This window comes from Medicago sativa, chromosome 2 (genome assembly GCF_051527215.1).
Source record: "Medicago sativa cultivar Bolivia chromosome 2, Bolivia_mono, whole genome shotgun sequence".
Taxonomy (NCBI): Eukaryota; Viridiplantae; Streptophyta; class Magnoliopsida; order Fabales; family Fabaceae; genus Medicago; species Medicago sativa.
The window spans coordinates 70419969-70439781 of NC_140750.1; the positions used below are offsets into that span (position 1 = coordinate 70419969).

At 31.8% G+C, this 19813-nt stretch overlaps 1 protein-coding gene and 1 pseudogene across 18 annotated transcripts; one reads left to right on the forward strand and one right to left on the reverse strand.

Moving 5' to 3' along the window:
- The first annotated feature begins 1698 nt into the window (after nucleotides 1-1698).
- LOC146950245 (uncharacterized) lies at nucleotides 1699-5941 on the forward strand (annotated as a pseudogene). Its single transcript, XR_015027470.1, has 10 exons — nucleotides 1699-1819; nucleotides 1915-1986; nucleotides 2086-2178; nucleotides 3516-3597; nucleotides 3754-3810; nucleotides 4336-4400; nucleotides 4496-4591; nucleotides 4746-4832; nucleotides 4919-4999; nucleotides 5089-5941. The product of XR_015027470.1 is annotated as an uncharacterized LOC146950245 (transcript).
- Nucleotides 5942-7540: 1599 nt separating this feature from the next.
- LOC146950246 (uncharacterized) lies at nucleotides 7541-16912 on the reverse strand. Of its 17 annotated transcripts, none has more exons than XM_085746180.1 (21): nucleotides 16669-16912; nucleotides 16522-16555; nucleotides 16060-16101; nucleotides 15692-15721; nucleotides 15507-15616; nucleotides 15335-15379; nucleotides 14877-14995; nucleotides 14429-14533; nucleotides 13641-13715; nucleotides 13149-13189; nucleotides 12976-13047; nucleotides 12738-12797; nucleotides 12453-12560; nucleotides 11746-11824; nucleotides 11440-11648; nucleotides 11033-11070; nucleotides 10780-10950; nucleotides 10638-10689; nucleotides 10260-10412; nucleotides 9406-9692; nucleotides 8926-9317 (listed from the first exon to the last, which is right to left on the reverse strand). In XM_085746180.1, exons 8-15 carry the CDS (start codon nucleotides 14481-14483, stop codon nucleotides 11539-11541), a joined length of 600 nt encoding a protein of 199 aa, XP_085602306.1. In that variant the 5' UTR covers nucleotides 14484-14533; nucleotides 14877-14995; nucleotides 15335-15379; nucleotides 15507-15616; nucleotides 15692-15721; nucleotides 16060-16101; nucleotides 16522-16555; nucleotides 16669-16912; the 3' UTR covers nucleotides 8926-9317; nucleotides 9406-9692; nucleotides 10260-10412; nucleotides 10638-10689; nucleotides 10780-10950; nucleotides 11033-11070; nucleotides 11440-11538. The 17 variants fall into 17 exon arrangements, with proteins under 17 accessions (XP_085602313.1, XP_085602306.1, XP_085602300.1 ...); XM_085746174.1 differs by having other exon boundaries at nucleotides 15507-15613; nucleotides 16060-16130; XM_085746182.1 differs by having other exon boundaries at nucleotides 10260-10340; nucleotides 10794-10950; nucleotides 16060-16130.
- Nucleotides 16913-19813: the final 2901 nt, after the last annotated feature.

Sequence of the window (19813 nt, forward strand, 5' to 3'; positions counted from 1 at the left end):
TGGTGTTTTAGGGGGTGTGAGCAGCAGAAACAATAAATGGAATAGTTTATAATATAATATGTTTTCATTAAAATATTCCAGCAGGTAAAAACTGCTTTTTTACCGCCAGCTGTCCTTCATTTCCAGGCCACTAGATGTGCACAAGTCTTTTGCTTGTGCAGGCTAAATGCCACCTCTATATAGAGGTTCACCTTAAGTTTCGAAATAAGTTTAAAAATTGCTGCACAACTTTATTGCTCTGGTATTTGCCAAAATTTTCCTTCCCACGATCTTAAATCAATCAGTTCATCACTTCCAAGTCTTGTTAAACCCCATAAGTCTCATAACCTCTCATAGAAACTCCCAATCTATCGAATCATATGTCATTCTAAAGTCTACAGAGGATCAAACATTTGCACCAATAAAAAACACTTATTTCCACCCTTAACTTATGATTATTTATTCATTTTTCTTGAAAATTAAAAAGACAAAAGTATCTTTTCTGACGTTAATCTTTCGATTCTTAAGGGAATAAGCCACTAGTAATGTGAAATAAGTTCGGACAAGATATAAATAAAGTCTTATACCAAAAAAATTGAGCTCGACGGAATCGTCCTTAAATAAGACTCATCAAATCATTTGAATCTAATCATTTGGTTCAAAAGTATATATTAGTAAATTTGAAAGTTTTTATAAAGTAGTAAATTTTAAAAATTAATAAACGTCCTTTATAAATAAATAAAATAAAGGAATAATTACGTAAATGATCCGTATAAATATTCATAATTTCTTTTTTAGTCCCTACAAAATAAAATCATACTTTTTAATCTTTGTAATATTTTTGTATGGACTAAAAATGCAGATGAATTTTTTCAAGGACTAAAAATAGTGACAAATATTTTTTACAGGAACTAAAAAGTGTGTTTTTATTCCTAAAAAAAAAGTGTGCTTTTATTTTGTAGCGACTAAAAACAAAGTATTAAATATGTATAAAGATTATTTACTTAATTAACGTTAAAATAAAAAGACCCTTTGTCAAAAAATAAAATATATTAGAAAAAAAAATATTCGGTTTTCATTAAGCTTTGGAACTATTGTGACTAGGGGTGGGAACAGGCCAGGCCGTCCGACAGGGGCCTATGGCCTAGCCTATTTAAAGTCTAGCTCGACCCAGCTCGTTTATTAACAAGGCCAGGCTCAAGCTTTTTATAAAGCCTATTTAATTAAATAGGCCAGGCTAAGGCTTACAAAAAAGCCTATTAAGCCTGTCGGGCCGGCCTATTAAGCTTTTTATGTATAATATATCTTCCATTATTGATATCGTTGAAGTTTTTTTCTCATAAACTCAAGCCTTCATATGATTGGTTATTTAGTAGTAGATATATTGGTGTGATTAGACCTTTGTAAGATTTCATTATTTAGTAGCACATATATTCATGTGCTTTAGGCCTTCGTAAATTTTGGCTTATTTAGTAGTAGGCTTACATGTGTTGCTAGACTTTAGATTAAAATAGGCTTTCGGGCTTCATCAGGCCTTTAAATAGGCCAGGCCAGGCCCCGAAATTGAGCCTATGACGGGTAATAGGCCAGGCTCAGGCCTATAATTTTTGAAGTAGGCCAGGCTTGGGCCTTACAAAGCCCGGCCCGGCCTAGCCTATTTCCACCCCTAATTGTGACGTGAAGTTAGGTTAAAACTTGAGAAGCATTACACTGTGCCTTGAATGAGTGCAGTGAGGAAGCAATGACTCGTTTGAGCTCCGAGCAAGTATTGAACGACAGCAATGCCGCCAATCCAAGTTCAATTTCCAGTCTTCACCTCACTCACAAAGCTCTTTCCGATGTAACCTTCTTTCCACCCCCTTTTCTTTTCTCTAAACCCCTTTTGTTAAAACCCTAAAAAATCTTAACTTTTTTTAATCTTTGTTCATTTCCCAGGTATCATGCTTAGCCAGCTTCAATAAATTGGAAAAGCTTGATCTAAAATTCAATAATCTCACTTCACTTGAGGTACTTTTTTTTAATTATTTTATTATTTTTTGAAAGTTATGAAAAAAATTGGAACTTTGGAAGTATATTTGATTGTATTTTATATGTATGGTGTAAAAGGGATTGAGGGCATGTGTTAATTTGAAGTGGTTATCAGTTGTGGAGAATAAATTAGAAAGCTTGGAAGGAATTCAAGGACTTACTAAGCTTACTGTAAGTACCTAGCTGCTTTGTTAATATAAACTTTATTTCTTACTTTTAAGTTTAATTGTTTGTTAATCCTTATTCTATATGTATGTGTAGCTTAGAAGGTTTTTTTTTTGTTGTTGATAGCTTTTCTTGTGTTAAGGGCCTGTTTGGATTGGCTTATTTTTAAGCTTATGAAAAATAGCTTATGCAAATAAATAAGCTTCTATGTTAATTCATCAGTTCTCACTAACACAAATTGTATCTTCATAAGCTGTTTTTTCATAAACTACCTTGACAAGCTTATGAATAATACATCAAAAATTTACATAAGCAAAAACATAACGCAATCCAAACGGGTCCTAAACGTGCTATATTTCTATATTTCTATGGGAAAATAGGATACACACCGCCAACGTAAAATAATTTTTAAACTGTCATCCAATAGTAACCGTGTATTCCACCAAATAATTTGCTATATCCCACTTTAAGAGTATGATACGGAGAAATAGTTAATTCCAATTGGATGCTGGTGTAAAATTAATTTGCAGTGACAAAGAATATCCATTAAACTCTATTTTTATTGTTATGGATTTAATTTATATACACTGTTAGTGTAAAGATTTTTACACTGTCAATCAATTTTAATCCTCAGATAGTCAGATCGTTAAAAACATGTGACTTTAATCATAATTACTTTTAAACTTGCATATGATTGATTGTGATTTGTTGGCAGTGTATCACAATTGAATTCTGATTTTATTAAGAAACCAAAGTTGTATGAAGAAGGTCATGGAGAGTTTTCTCATCTTGAGATTGCTGTGATTGTAACTCCATTAATGAGCTTTAATCTCAAATGGCTTATAGAAATTATCTTGGCCAAATTGCCACCAAGTGGAATTGTTTAGTTTCGGATGAATAGCTGTTTTATTTTGCCAGTGAAGTATTTTTGTGTACTTGGTGTATATCTTGTTAATATACATGCTATGAGTATCTTTATTGTAAGTGTAGATGTATTTCCATGTGCTCAAGTTTATAGTTTTTGAGATTAATTTGTTAGAAAGTAGAAACCTTTCATCTCACAGGTCATGCTAAATGTTTAATAAAGCGTATTATGGTTAGGGTCTGAATTAGCGTTGTTAAGCTTGTACAGAGAGTGGCATTCTGCTGAGTTATTTCCCGAAACGGGGATTCTTCATTTCACTATTTTTTCTTGTGTTTGTTTTGTTTCCACATCCATATGTTCAGAATAATATACTGAACATATTTCTGTCAAACGATCTGCCTATGTTTATACTTTGTTACAAAATTCAATGAGTTATATGAGAATGCAAGATTCACTTTTATACGATCATGTGAACCAGGTACTAAATGCAGGAAAAAATAAACTTAAATCTATGGATGAGATTGCGTCACTTAGTACCCTCCGTGCACTGATTTTGAATGGTGAGACTTCTTACTTTATCACATGCCAGCCTCATCTATTTTGAAAGTTGAACTAAGAACAATGCGTGCAAAAAATATTAGTAGTGAATCTTTATATATATATATATTTCTGTCTTTCTAATTTTTACACTCATGTTTACTTTTGCTTTTTGACAGACAATGAGATTATCTCCATTTGCAAACTTGATCAGATGAAAGAATTGAATACTCTCGGTATGACTAATTTGTCTTCTTCATTTTCTTTGAAGTCCTAAGATTTTCTGCGCTGGCAGGATAAGAATCTGCCATAGTCCATCTTTTTCAGACTTTAGCGAGTGATACAGCTTTGATGCTGTGCTTTCATCACAATAGGCTATATCTTAGTTTCATTGCTTCTTAGTTTTTATCTCTTTATAAAAATGATGCACTTCTTGAAGCAAATGTTGCTTGAAAACAAGAGATTTTGTAAGCTGGAAGTATAAATAAAAAATATAACAAAATTACTCAAAAACTTTTAGTTCTAAACTTCTAAAGTAATTGATTCAAACTGTCTTGATATAAGGATCAACAGTATTTCCCAAGGGGTTTTATAAGAAGAGGAGGTTTATAAACATACAGTTGAATTTTTTTATACATGCAACACAACACACAGACACTATGCACCTGTTGTATGTTTGAAATGCAAACTATTTTTGGCCAAATAATATCTTGCTGATGGTTCCAGCTCAAATAATTTTTGAATATCTCTATTTTCTGTAGTTCTATCTAAAAATCCTATCCGTAAAATTGGCGAGGCTCTGAAGAAGGTGAAATCCATCACAAAGGTAATGTTTGCCCCTAAGCTGTTGAGCTCCTTTAGTGCTCATTAGTTATTTCAGCATTGTATTCTGATTACTCATAATTCCTCTTCTGGTTCCAGCTTTCCCTTTCACATTGTCAGATTGAGGGTATTGACACTTCCCTCAAGTTTTGTGTTGAACTGACAGAGCTTCGTCTTGCTCACAATGATATTAAGGTCTGCCTTAAATTCGTGACTTTGCTTTTTGATTCTACATGCTTTTGGAATGTTTAATGTGGTGCATTCATATCATATTTGCTGTTTGACTTAATTTCTTTAGAATATTTTGCTTTATATTGTGTACACTATTGTGCTAACTTTTGGATTTCAGTCTCTCCCAGAAGAACTAATGCACAATTCAAAGCTTCGGAATTTAGATTTGGGGAATAATGTGATTGCAAAATGGTCAGATATAAAGGTTTGTCATCTGGAACTCTTCCAACAACGTTTTATCGTTGTCTAGAACACTTAACCATGTACCTTCATCTTGTATTGCAACTGTAGGTGCTCAAATCACTCACCAAACTGAGAAATCTCAATTTACAAGGAAATCCTGTTGCTACAAATGAGAAAGTTACAAGAAAGGTGATCCCTTGCTTTTTTTGGTTCAAAATGTTAGTTTTTATGACATTTTTAAATTTCATCCTTAAACTACCATGTGTATGATGTTACAGATTAAGAATGCATTGCCAAAGCTACAAGTATTCAACGCCAAACCAATAGATAAAGATACCAAGAATGAGAAAGGTCACTTGACCGATGATGCTCATGATTTTTCATTAGATCATGTCGATCAAAATGAGGATGATCATCTTGAAGCTGCTGACAAAAGGAAGTCCAGTAAAAAAAGAAAGGAAACTGTTGATGTATCCGAGAAGGAAGGTGGGGTCTATGATAAGGAAAATACAGGTCATAACAAGGATAATGGAGATAAAAAGAAAGACAAACTCACAGGTACTGTTGATCCTGACACGAAGAATAAATCAACGAAGAACAAGCTAAAAAAGGACGACGGCAAGCCCTCGGAAAAAGCTTTGGCTCTCGAGGAGAATGTTAATAGGACTGAGAAGAAAAAGAAGAATCGAAAGAACAAGGAACAAAGTGAATTTGATATTATTGATGATGCCGAAGCTTCATTTGCTGACATTTTTAACATCAAGGATCAGGAAAATCTGAATCATGGTGGTGAAATGAAGCTACAGAACCAAGCGCCTAAGGATTTGAAATTAGTGAGCAGCATAGAGACTTCACCTGTCAAGCATAAGAGTGCCAAAATGCATAAAGTGGAGTCTCTATCATCTCCAGTAAACAGAAATTGGAATGGGAGGTTCATCAACATGGAGCGATTAGTTATCACTTGTCGAGATATGCCGCTATGCTTAAAAACCTACTGTTTTCTTACTGACTCATCTGTTAGTTTTCTCATTGCATTTCTCCTTGTTCAGGGTGAGCACAGTTATTTTCTGCTTCGTTTTTTGACATTTTTGATCAGTATGAATCGAACTCGGTACTCTAGGGTTTACAACACTTGCACACATTGCGCACAAACCATTTGTGCTAAACCCAGGTGGAGGCTAATATGTGAATTGCACATCAGATTCTGGCCCTACTTGTGATGTTTGTCTCTTTAGATTCAATCAATACCTTTCTTGCCTTTTCCATTATTTATTGAGTATTTTGTAACCAATTACTTCAAATGAATTTCTTCATATGCCATTAAGTTTTATGTCTCCTCTCCCCTCCCCTTTTGCATGACTACTATGAAATGCAATTAGAAATTGTTGTTACTTTCCAAAGGGAGTTTAAATTTTCTTGTTACTCTTATTTGTAATCTTCATCCAAATGTAATGGTATACATCTGAACCACTGGCAAATGCAACAATATCTTGGCATCCATGTATAATCAAAAGATATTTTTGGTACATTGAAGTTCTTGTCCTTATTTGAATTTATAATTTTATTTGAATATGCAGCATGTGTTGGGGGTAAACTGCAGTTTTTGTTTTTTGAAGTTTTTTTTATCCAGTATGCGTGAGATTGATTAGTTCTGAATAACGATGACGGATTTCACTTCACTAAATTGAATTATTCATTTTAACGGTAAAATTAGTAATATCAGTTGCTGATGATTAAATTAAGGCTAGAATATGTTTTTGTAAGGTCTTGATGTTATTTTTTCAATTCCATTATGATCCTATAATAGCCTATAGCTTATAAAAGTTTTAGTTGGTCAATTTTATTTTTTTTATAACACAAATTTTAGGTAAGGAGATTGAGCTCTAGTTTAAGGCATAAAAAGTCTTAAGGCTCAGAGAACACTTACAAAGAAATTGCCATTTACTTTCGTCCAAGAACATTAGTTGGGTTCGAGCTCGTAACCTTCAAATCTTAGACCTGTCTTTCTAGCCCTAGATTAAAGCGTTCATTCATTTTATTTTTTATTTCATTCTAATAATTCCCGTTTAATTTGTTAGAAAGGATCATATTGATATAATAACTTTTGTAAAAAAGAGACTATTTTAGCACAAAAATGCTATCACATTTATTATTCCACATATCTTGAATAATATAAAAGTGCTATCGAATTTGCGTTAGTGTGTAACTTTTACAAAATAAATGGAGCTACTTGAAACAGAAAAACAGAAGCCACACATTGAAATTTTTATTGAAACTAGTTACAAACCCGTGCTTCGCACGGGGTGGATTGCTTTTTTCGGTTAATTTTGTTGGCAAACACATATTTGTTAATACGCTTAAAAGTAAACTGATTCCAAATATAGATATTACATGCATATAAATATAATAAACCATGATCCATAATATATCAAATCCTAGATAGGTCTACCATAAACCATGATCCACCCCCTACTTTCATTATGTAATATTTTGTTCTCATGAATGATTGCTTATAATGTTTATGCTTTTGGGAAAAATATTATATTGGATGGATAGACTGCGAAATAACAGATATTTATAGACTATAATAGATGAAGACGACTTATCACGAGTAATAAATGGAAAAGTGGGAAACTATCAACCATGGTAACATAAAATTGTCTAAGTCATCTAACTTTAAATTGTAACCGAAATAACAAAATATTGCTTATGCAGCATGCATTCATGAGATTATAGCTAAAACAACTTCATAATCGGAAAATTTCATTTACAAAAAACTTGCTAGTGGATGCGTACATGCTCAACCCACATCTTTGTTGGTGGATTCTCCAAGTCAAAAATCAATTTGTCATCTTTTTTCAAACCCCTATCGATGACAAATTTATGCCATTCACCACACATAGACTTTTCAGCATTCCTTCTTCCGGCAGTCCTTATTTTACATTTGTAAATCTTGTGTGTTTCGACATCTTCGAGTTTCATGCGAAGATACTTTCTTTTCAATATGCTCTTTGAGATGTGATTAGGGAAATGCTACAGAATATAATAGAAAAATTATAAAATTTAACATCATGCATAATTTTTCTAAGAACACAACCTATTCTAACTTTGAGAATATGATTTGATTTGCAATATGTTATACCTAATGACCCAATTGAATTCAGAAATAGATGCCAGCAATTATTCCAAATACTAAAAGTATGAAATCATATTCCAAAATAAAATAGATATAGATTTTTAAGACGGGAATGACTGAAGCAAAAACAGTAATTGTGTTAGACCTTTAGCACCACCCAAAACTCAATCACCAAAATAATGAATTTGTTCTCAACTATAATAGCAGAAACCAAAACAACATGTGTTAGAGCTTTAGCATAAACCAAAATTCAACAATCTTAATATACAGGATATAAGTCTAGTTATCTTGGTGCACATTTTGTTCGTCATCTCTATATTTTAATCATACACACATTTTTGCACAAAAGAGATTGAAACAAATTAAGTGGAGCTTAATTTCCCTATAACTTGATTTGCTAACCCTTGGAACGTGTACTGAAGCATTTTAAAATGATTAGAATTAGAGCCTTTTTCATAGTACAGGACTCCTTATGAGAAGAAAAGCGTCCAATATTTTATGAACAGTATGCCAAGTTTCATGTTGTCAATTTTAAATTGCTTCTAGATCATGCAAGTGTATTCTAGTTCATGTCACGACTACATATCATAGCTCCACAACTCAATGTCTCGTGTTTTCATTATGTTGTGTCACGAGAGGATTCCAAGGGACCACCCACATTAGATAAGAGCAACCAGACAAATGAGATAGACACACAGTTATCTAAAACCTTAAGACGATGGGTTTAATCGCACTTATAAAGTGTTCAACCTACACTTTTTAAACCGATGTAGGACTTCTAACTCACACTTGATATACAATTGATTAACTTATATTAACCAATTAAAAGATTTTTTGTGTTGAGAAAACCCTATTAAAAGGTTAGCAAGCCTATTCCAAAGTTGTGATTATATGTGATAATTCATTACTACTAACATTTAAAAAATAAATAAGATCAACTCAATGATTGTTGAGAAGGACTGAAACTAATAAACAACAATTGAAGTGGAACATAACAAATCCATTTATAGAACTAAACGCCAATCAGACACACAGATGAGATCTACCAATTACCAAAGAATCCAAGTCCAATCAAATTCTCCTAGAATACAATCAAACATTACAAATCAAAGGGTAAACAAAGCCTTACATGAATATAATGTAATGCCATTTGACGTCAAAATTTACATATTTCTTGGCATACATTATCATCTTTAGTTCGAAGTAGTGTATCCTATAATTCTCAGATTTTTCATCATCATCGTTTTCCATGCTATCACCTTTGGAAGAGTCATTGTATTGTTCTTGAGGCATCCATAAACCTCCAAGAACTACAACAGAGTGATCAGTACCACTTGCAGCTGGAACTCTCCGCGTATGAAGTCGGTATTTCTGCAATAATAATCAAGAATCATATGTCAAACATTCAGTTCAAACTTGAACCAAAGCATGATGTAAAATTCATTAAAATGATCCTTACTTATCGATATTTTCCTTCACAATAAGAGAAACTGTGAAATTGGAGTTTTGCTATTTAGTGTGTTTTAAAAACGTACAAACAGAACCTTGAAAATACAAAAGATAAACAGAGTTTTTTTCCTCTCATCACAATGATATTGGCAAAAACAAAGTTATAATGTAAACTTTCCCATTCTTCTTTTCAACTTGAACAATGGTGACGTTTCGCTTCGGATCACGCAACATTATGTAGTCGTCAAGGGCCGCACCATACTCTTTAGCAAAACACGTTGGAAGCCTTGCCTTGTCCTAGCAAATTAGCAAATAATGTCACACTTCTTGTCTGCATTAGCAGTGAAAATATAGTTTGGAATAAAAAGAAGAATGAGCAATGAGTGATAAATTGGATTACTGCCTTGGTATCCAGCATACAAAGCAAAGCTATGAAACTGTTATAAGGCCAACTTTTGATAAATTTAAACCGATGGTGTCTATACAAAGTGTTTACCTATAAGCAGGCGATGAAACTATATGTAAAAATAACCCTAGAGCATACTAAAAAGAAACTACATTGTAACAAAATTGCAACCAAATGTCCACTGGATGAAATATATGGATTACTTAGGTGTGAAGAAATCAATGACACACACATATAAACAAAGCGGTTATCAGTTCTACATGTCACGCCAAACATATATATGACACACATAATTGCTTCATTGAAAATTACATGAAAACTTCACATTCATATATGCTTGATCAAAACAAAGAATGTTCAAGTATAGACATTTTACCAATGCGATTTCAAATTCAACCATAAACCTGATGTTAGATAAAAAGGATTGAGGTTCTCAGTGGCAAAACATATTAACTTACAGATGTGAATTCATATTCAACCATATATGTCTTCAAATTCCAGATGTCCTTTCCAACAAAAGCAATATCATCACCAATATGCTGAGATGGTGGAAACACAAAGAGCATAGACAGATGAGTGCATAATGTGAAAATATACAAAAATTGGATATTCTGCACACAACAATAAAAGAAGACTATTTTTAGGGAACAAAACAATGAATCTTGTGTTTAACTCTAAATAAAAGAACCAGCATATTGTAAACGGAATGAGCTGGTAAAATGAAGTTATATAGTATTGTAAAAAAACACCATTAAAATCATTAAAGAGACACACCTAAGATCATCTACAAAGAAACAAAATGCAACGAAATAAACCAAAAAATAATAGAAGCTAACCTGGATATGTAAGTTGCCCTCATAACACAACCCACTCATATAATCTCGCAACCTGCAAAAATGATGTAAAGAAATCTGGAAAATGAAGGAAGATAGCGAAAGCAAGACATTTTACAACCACATCTAAACTCATAAATATCACCTTTGAAATTTTACCATAGTTTCAATTTCTTCAGGTCATAATGTAGAGTACACATCAGCAACAAAGGAAGATTACACATGAACAATCAGACCTATTTGACTTGACAATAACTTCATGATTATTTTCACTCATGGCCTTCAAATGAGATTTGTTTCCCTTGATTCTTAATCCCTGAAAATTTGCAAGAGATCACTATTTAATGTAATAATAGACATTATAATTATTATATAAAAGATCTCCCTTCAATACAAACCTGAGTTTTTTTCTTGGTGTAAGGCACTGCACTGTTACCTGCAAAATACATAACCACTGAATTTCAAACTTTGTTCAATGGCATTTTTATGCAATAGCATTCCTACCTAAATACATAGGTGTATATCTATCTACTTTACAAATACAACAACAACAACAACAACAACAACAACAACCAAGCCTTATCCCACTAAGTGGGGTCGGCTACATGTCATAGAGATTCGACAAAGTCTTACGTTGGCTGTCGAGGCCTAACACTTTATGTTTAAAAATATATACAAATAATACTATATATTTTTAAACACAAAGTGTTTTATTTTTCAGATTTTCAGTGTTAAATTTTCCCTCAAATTTGACAGAAAATGCCTTTTATGCACATAATACATAGCTTTCAGCAGTCTAACTCACATTCAAAACTGTCCCATGGTTGCACTTATTTAGTGGGATTGAAAGTGGAACAGCTGCATCTGAACTCGCATAGCTGGTCATACTAACTATGGCCTCTCTTTATAATGCTTCGGTTTCAGTTACTTCTTGCGCTTCAACGACATTGTGAATTTCGCCATAATCAGCTCCAAGGCATTTCAATATCATAAAACTCACAATCATGAAAAGTCCTTCAAAATGAAAAAGGTAAAAGTCACATAGATATAAAAAAAATGTAACGTAGGAAACAAAGTTTTCATAAAACAATAATAGTTTATTTTAAGGTACCTAATAGAATTATGCAGGAAAAAACACGAGCCATAAAAGAAATTTCAACAAACCATGCATCATTATCATCATCATTTCCCTGTAATCAATTCATAGGAACCATAATGAATATACATTGAAAAAATTTACAATAAGATGATATGAATTATAGCAATAATTACTTAATCTTACATTTTTTGGTGTTGTTAGTATCTTCATTTAAAAACCATAAGAAATTTGGAAAGGTTAATTCACAACAGAGCCAAGTCGTTTATAGCTATCAATAAGGGCATGGTTTGGAATCATATACATTATTAATATTCTGCATAAATGTTAAAGCTAAGCTACTTCTAATTTCTCGAAAAAGATTGCAATTATTCAAATCAAATTTTAAGCATACCACTGAGAACCCTGTATAAAAATTTACCAATTCATCATAAGACCAACTTGTAATACTTCAGTCATATATACCAATTCATAATCTAGCTACAGAATATGGAGAAAGTACTCCAAATATAATTTATAGAGTTTACATTAATTTTTCCACCTAATGCATATAGTTTTACATAAACCAAATGACATGCACACACTGCGGGAAGAGATCCTAGAAGCTCTACCCGGAACAGGACTAAATATCATTTTAAAAGGGGATCAACCATATAAAAGCAGGACCTGTAACATAAAAAATAGTAAAAATTGAGATTGACATTCTAGGCAAGAGAAGTAACCTCAAGCTTATTTGTAGAAATCTCTGATGAAGATGTTATTCCACAGATAACTATCGTCAATAAACTCAACTTATGAGTCCAATTCAAAGCCTTCCATGCTCTCTGATGCTACAAAACAGATTATATAGACTCCATCATCCTAAGATCATACATAATATCTCAGCTGTTTCCAAAGAACATACATAATACTTCAGCTGTTTCCCATTGTTTCAAAATTTCACTAAGTGCAATACTCATTACAATCCCTTATTCCCCCACAAAAATATCGAGACGATAGAATACTACCATGTGAATGTCGAATCTCTTAGATGCAGCATGTAACTGAGGTGCTAAAAATATATCCACCTACAAATGATAATGAACGTGTTAGGTTATATATAACTATGACAGACAAAAATTCAGCGCAAAACTTCAGTTTGGTTAAAAAATCAATGTATAATTACACATTTCCATTTATGAATATCATGAGAACTTACTGTGAATAAAAAATAATAAATAAGTGTAAAATTTCTGAATTATTTACAAAGAATAGTTTCAATAGCAGCTTGTAAGAACCCTCTTTAATAAAGGGCCAACCTTGGTTTCCTTCATAAACCTGAAAAACAAATAAAATCAAAACTTTTTTTCAATGTAAAGCAAAACAATGGAAAAATCAAAACTTTTTTATTCAAAGTATTTGAAGAAAAGAAAACTAACACCAAGAAGCTCCTCAACAGTTTCTCTAACCCTCTTCATACCTACACAATAAAAATCACAGAATTAAATCAAACTCTCCATGGTTAAAAGAGTTTACTTTTTAGGTTGAAATGGTTCAAAAACTTCCCTAGAATGAGTTGTAAACAGGCATGAAAATTTAAACTAACTAATACTTCATCAATTCAAAAGTATCATAATTTTAAGTTGATTTTTTTTTTTAAATTCTATTTAAAAGGTAACTTGCTTTAAACTAAGTAATACTTTAAGGTAATTTCAAAAACTTAAGATTAAAAAGATTAAATTTTTTTGTATTTGAGCATATATTCAAATCAGAATTCATTTTTATAAGAACAAAAGTAACAATAACTGCATTATATTCATAAAGTTAGAAAATCAATCATTTTTGCAGGCAAAACCTGAAAAGATATTGTTGGACTTTGTAAAGCCCCAAGAAAAATCTCAAACCAGAGGTTGTTGAATTGACAGACTCACCGGGAGCAGTAAACTCTGCCACTGAAATGGACGAATCAACAGTATAAGACAAAGCACTACTACAGATAGAACACCCTGCATTGTGTCAAAAATTGCCAAAATGAAAGCATCCCTAAAGCAATCAGAACTAATCCACATCAACAAAAAATGACCATTGATGTTGTCCATACTGATAATGCAAAGGCTTTCTCAGTAGCTGCCAACTTCGGATTGACCTTTTTTACCAAGTAGAGTTGTAAAGAAAGCACATATTTATGGATAACAGTTGTGTTAAAAATGACTTAAGAATTACCTCAGTTGGTTCAGAACAATCTAAAAAGTTTTATTTGAAGCCAAGAGAATCAATTGAATGTCATATATATTGAATAACTTGTAAATCTTCAAGAGGGTGGAACATAAAGTCAGAATTTGGAAGTGATTTACCTCACTGAACATGAATTTTTATATATTAAAACTTAAGTGAGGTTTGCTCAAGAACATGAAATAAAGTCCATACTCCATTGCACATATATTTTCAACCAAAATGAAAACCAAGTAACTTATTCTTTAAAAAATGTAAAATGAAGCAATAAAACAAAAACATGAGCACGCTGTTAAAATTGTTGAAGGGGTTTCTCAGTTTCTTACCACAACCTTGTGCTCAAAGTATAGTCCAGAATTTGAAACAATTAAATTCAACAATAAAACAAATAGCATGATATACCATAATTTGAATCAACAAATGAATTCAACAATTTTTGACTAAATATAATCACACAGATATATAAGATAGAAGAGAGATAAAATACCTAATTGTGTCGAAACTGTCAGTTGCGTTTCAGAGGAAAGAGCATGCACAGCCATAGTTGACAGTCATTAAAATGCAACCAGTCCCATATTGTTCCTCTCATGTTCTACGCAAAAAATATTAAAAACATACGAAACTTAATCTCGTGTTCCTCTCATATGTTGAACGGAATGGAATGATTGTTATTTATAATACTATGATGTACTAATTAGTTGGAAACCATATCATTTTCTTCTCATACTGATTTGGACGTACTGAAACTTCGATAAATGCAGGAAATAACCCTTGAATCAAAATTACAGATTATGATGCTAAGTAGGGATAGAGATTGGGATGAGTTTTAAGAATCTATTTCAGTAAATTATAATTTTCTCTCATATATAGTTATAGGTGTATAACAGAAATAAAATATGAAAGTTTGGCAAAGAAGTTTCAAATGATCTGCAAACCTTAGAGAAAGCCAACCCTTTCAGCTTTTTACACCGACGATCAGCATTGTCCAAAGTGAGGATTTCATCAGGTTTAAAATTTTTGAGAAAATTCACTGTGATATCATCCTCAACATATCCTGAAATTGTCAAATTCACACACATCACAGCAATTACGGGAACTATTTTCCCGTGTCTGTTTTCTTTTCAGGCTGAAGCAAAGTTACAGAAAAAGGTTCTTCCAAAAAGAAAGTCTGGAACGGAGATTAACAAACATTTCAATCAGTTGAAACATCGACTGTTAAACTTAAGCGCTTAATTATGTCTGGAAATTCAAACGGTAGAAAATGCCTACTAATTCACAGTGCTTGGAAGTTGCAAACACAATTGCATTGAAAAATCACACATATCATGATATATCAACAGATGTAAATTAATTACAGTTCCTGATGCATAATTAGTACATCACAGAAAATTACCTTGCATATTGAAAATTTTCACGCAGCTTAAACACTTATTATTTCCTGAAATTCAAACAGCACAAAATGTCTTATATTTCAAAGTTTCATATATAGCACTTCATAAAAGACTATCCATTAGAGATATCCTTCTAATCCAGAACTTGTAAAGGGTGAATCAGAAGTGAATTACCTTCTACAGAATTTGGCAGGAGCAGGGCTGTTGTATTTGGGTCACCTTCATATGGTTTCAGCTATCCGCCTGACCAGCTTACACGGACCATAAAAACGCTTGGCAAGCTTCTGGATCAGATGCCAAAATTAAATACGGCCGCAGCAAGATAAAAAAACTCCAATATAAAGAACAAATAACCATACCTGCAACAACTTGTATTCCAACTTAAGCTTCTGCAAAACAAATTAATTGACAACTTATTGCTTCTAAAGACTTCAATTTTAACCCAAACACTAAAACATCAATTCAAACATACCCCACAACAACTTAACTGCTACTTTCTAAACAATCTGATAACAATAGTTCAAAACTATACAAATTGAGAAATTTTATTTCACATATTGAGACATTACCTCAAACACTTGGTGAGCACCTCTCCCAACCCATTTATTTTTTACATCAATTCACTTTTTACATCAAACAAAAGTCATAACTGATAACTTATAAAGCAAAAATCTAAAATAAATAATTTGTTTAAATAAAATCACATGACTGAGAACATAACAATTACCAGCTTTGAACAATGCATTCCGTTCTTCCTTCTTCTTTCCATCTGCATCAATCTTCTCTTAAAATAAAACCCTTAAAATAATAAGAACAACTTTCTCAAAACATGCAACCAGAATCAATGTTGAATAAAAAAAAGAAAAAACAATTTCACAAATTCATCCCACAAACAGCTTATGGTTTCTAGCTTTTCATCCCAAACAGCACAACAACAATTTCACAAATTGATTTCAATAACAGGACAATAAAATGGGGAAGAAATCATAAAAGAAACAATAAATACAAAATCACTAAACAACAAAACCAGAAACTTCAATTTGGAACCCTAATCACCGTCTGACTGAAATTTTTTTTTCAAAAATCAAAACCTTTAACATGCAATCTCATATCCAAAGCAAGAATAGAACAGAAAACAAAAAAATACAGTTGATCATGATTTTAGATTCATCAGAGATAAGGAAATTACCTTCAATGAAGAAGAACCAATGAGACAGAACTATCTGCAAAAATGAACCAAAATAACAGTAAATTAAACAGAAATCAACAAACAATAAACCAAACCCACAAAATCAAACCCTTAAAATCATAAAAAAAAAACTTTTTGGAGACATGCATGCAATTAGATTGATGAAATTTGATGGAAAAGAAAGAAGAGAGGGTGAGGCCGTGTTTGAGAAGAGAGAAGGAGAAGAACGCGTTTTTTAGATCACTTTTCCGATCAAAACCAAGATTGCCTCCCTCCCACCGCCGGCGGTACTTCCTCTCTCACCCTTCTTTCTCTCGTCCACCCTTCTTTCTCTGTTCCTGTTTCCTCTCTCTCTTGTCCCCCTTCTTCCTCTCGTTCCCGTTTCTCTCGTCCCCCTTCTTTTGTTTTTTTTCTTTTCACATATATATAGGCAAGAGGAGTCCATTTACTAATTGACGAAAATACCCTTAATAAGGGCAAAAGGGTAATTTCCACGGACATTGATTTTCATACTTGGTTTAGTAGACTACTCTTCTCCTAACCAACTCTTTTCTTTTACGTTTCTCCCCCATGGTGATGGTACCACCTATAAAGTACCAAGATTTGAACTAGATGGTCTAACAATTTATAAACGTGTGAAGTACTTGTAATTGTCAATTGTCATATGCTAGAACGTCACAATTTGGGCATGAAATTGTCAGCGTTTACCGTTACACTTCAATGTCAATATTGATTGGAAATGTCAAAATAAAATGTCAATATTGATTGAAAAACAACAACGCAGCCAGAAAGGAAAATATCTTTTCATGGACTAAAGTGTATATTTCTTTCCATTTCTAGAGCACGGTCAAAATTTATTTTATATAAAATAAAATATATAAAGTCATAAATCACTTTACCTTCGATTCACTTTTAATTAAAACCATTTAAACACATACTCCCTCCGTCCCGTTTTATTTAAGTCAGTTTGGTTTTTCACACAGATTAAGAAAAATGTATAAATAAAGGGGAAAGTGAAATATATTGTATTGGGAATGATGAAAGTAGTATTAATTAGAGTTATATTGTACTGGGAATGATGAAAGTTGTATTGAAAATTGAAATGACTCAGTTAATTTGGGACACTTTTTTTTAGAAAATGGGTCAGATATTCCGGGACGGAGGAACTAATACATTAACTCTAAATTAATTTTTATCGATGTAGAACCAATGTTTTATAAAGTGAAGCTTGCATTGAAATGTTTAGAGTTGAGACCTCTCCGGTCATCATTTAATTAATGTAATAGTTGAATTAGATTACAAATAAATAATTCAAAGGTGATCCAATTGAAGTCAGGGCAAAGTCATATATGGACTAACCAAACATAATTCGAACATGAGACCAGTCCTAAGATTTTTGGTGCCCTGGACGAATCAATAAAGTTGTACGTTTTTAATTATTTGAATGTCTTTCTTCTTGCATTTTTCGTTGCAAAAGATTCATTCATAATTTCAAGGTTTTCTTTTCAATAGAGTCAATCAAAGAGAGTTAAAAATAAATTTCTATATAATACTAACTACTAAGTAAAAATAATAATTTTAGTGCTCCTTAAAAATGGTGTCATGGACTCCCGACCTTCCAACCCACCCTCAGGGCCACCCCTTGCCTGAGACCGATAGATGAGAACAGAAAATAAAGTAAAAACATAAATTACATCGATTGTTCACTTACTTGCTTTTTAATGAATATTGACAATAATACAAAAAAGTTTCAAATCTGTTTGATTTTAACAAAAAATGATTTACTTTCTTCAAAAAAACAAACAAAAATAATTTCTTCAAAGTTTGTTTTTTGACCAGATAATTTCTTTAAAGTTGAATAATTTAATTATGCTCCGGACGTTTATCTTAGTAAAGTTATTCACTTATCGAAAAAAAGGTATAAAAATAGTTATCCTTTGTACAACTTTATTTTTTTTTATTCAACTTTTGATTGTTATGTTTTATTAATTTGTCAATATATTTCAATATTTTTTTTTGAAAGAATATTTCAATATTATTATTAAATAATTAGAAACATAAAAAGAAAAAAGACGTGGTTTGGTTTCATTTCCCACAGACAAAATAATAGCAAAACATGTCAACACCACATACTTGCTTAGCACAAAAAAGATACAACAATAATTAAGTGAGATAATGATATTAAACTAACCACATAAGAATGAGATTAGATCAGATGAACTGCAAAGCCGTCTAGTCCAAATTAGTGTATCTTAATTTTCATCATTGATTAATTTTTTTTAAAAGTTTCAATCAAAATAATAATTATTAAAAGTGATAGGTATACTATTACACATGCATGCCAATTAAACAAGCCAATATGAACCACTTGCCTCTGATGATGTATCCGCCGGAGCCATTATTAAGAGTTTAATAAGAATTTGACTTATATTATATGTACCGACAACGTATAATTTTTGCCTAAAAATACATAAATATTTCCATACACTCAATCAATCAACTATATAAATATTCAAGGAGATTTTTAAGAGAGTATATGTAACAATTTTTTTGGCGTGGAAATCATTTGTTCTATTTACAAGGTTAGATTCGAACTCATAACAATTGGTTAAGTTGAAAGTGATTTCTTATCATTTCATCCAAGTGTTCATGGATAGTGTAGGTAAAAAACTGAATCATATAAGATAATTTTTCTAGAATTTTCTTAATTTTAGGTTATGAGAGTCAAACTTGCATATAAGATTCGAGTCTTACGTATGTAGCTCAGTTGGTGTGTTAAAATATATTGAACGAGTTTAAATAAGGAGGTCCCCAATTGAATCACCAAAAATGTAATACTTGAGAGAATCGTCATCTTCATCGGCAATTCACAATATAACTTATATATAATCTACCAATGAAGAAATTTCAGACAAACCCAATTTACAATAAGTGTAAGAAGTAGAAAGATTTTTTTTTTTTTTTACTAAATTAAACTTTTAGTGGGTTCAATTAATTGTTGTTCATACTTTTAGAGTATGTTTATTTTGACTTTTTTGGTGAAATAATCATTTTCAGAAACTTTCGTCTGTCTGTTATATATATTTTTTAAAAGAAGAATCTGAACAAAAGAAAAAAAAATGTTGTTTAAATAGCTTGTTCAAAAAATAATATTTTTCATACTGTTTTTTTTTTTTTGAAAAAAAAAATGATTTTCATGCTAGACAAACATAAAACAACTTCTCTTTTTTTTAAAAATAAATAAATTATCCACTGAATTATTGATTCTCAATTTATTTTTTGCAATCCGTAA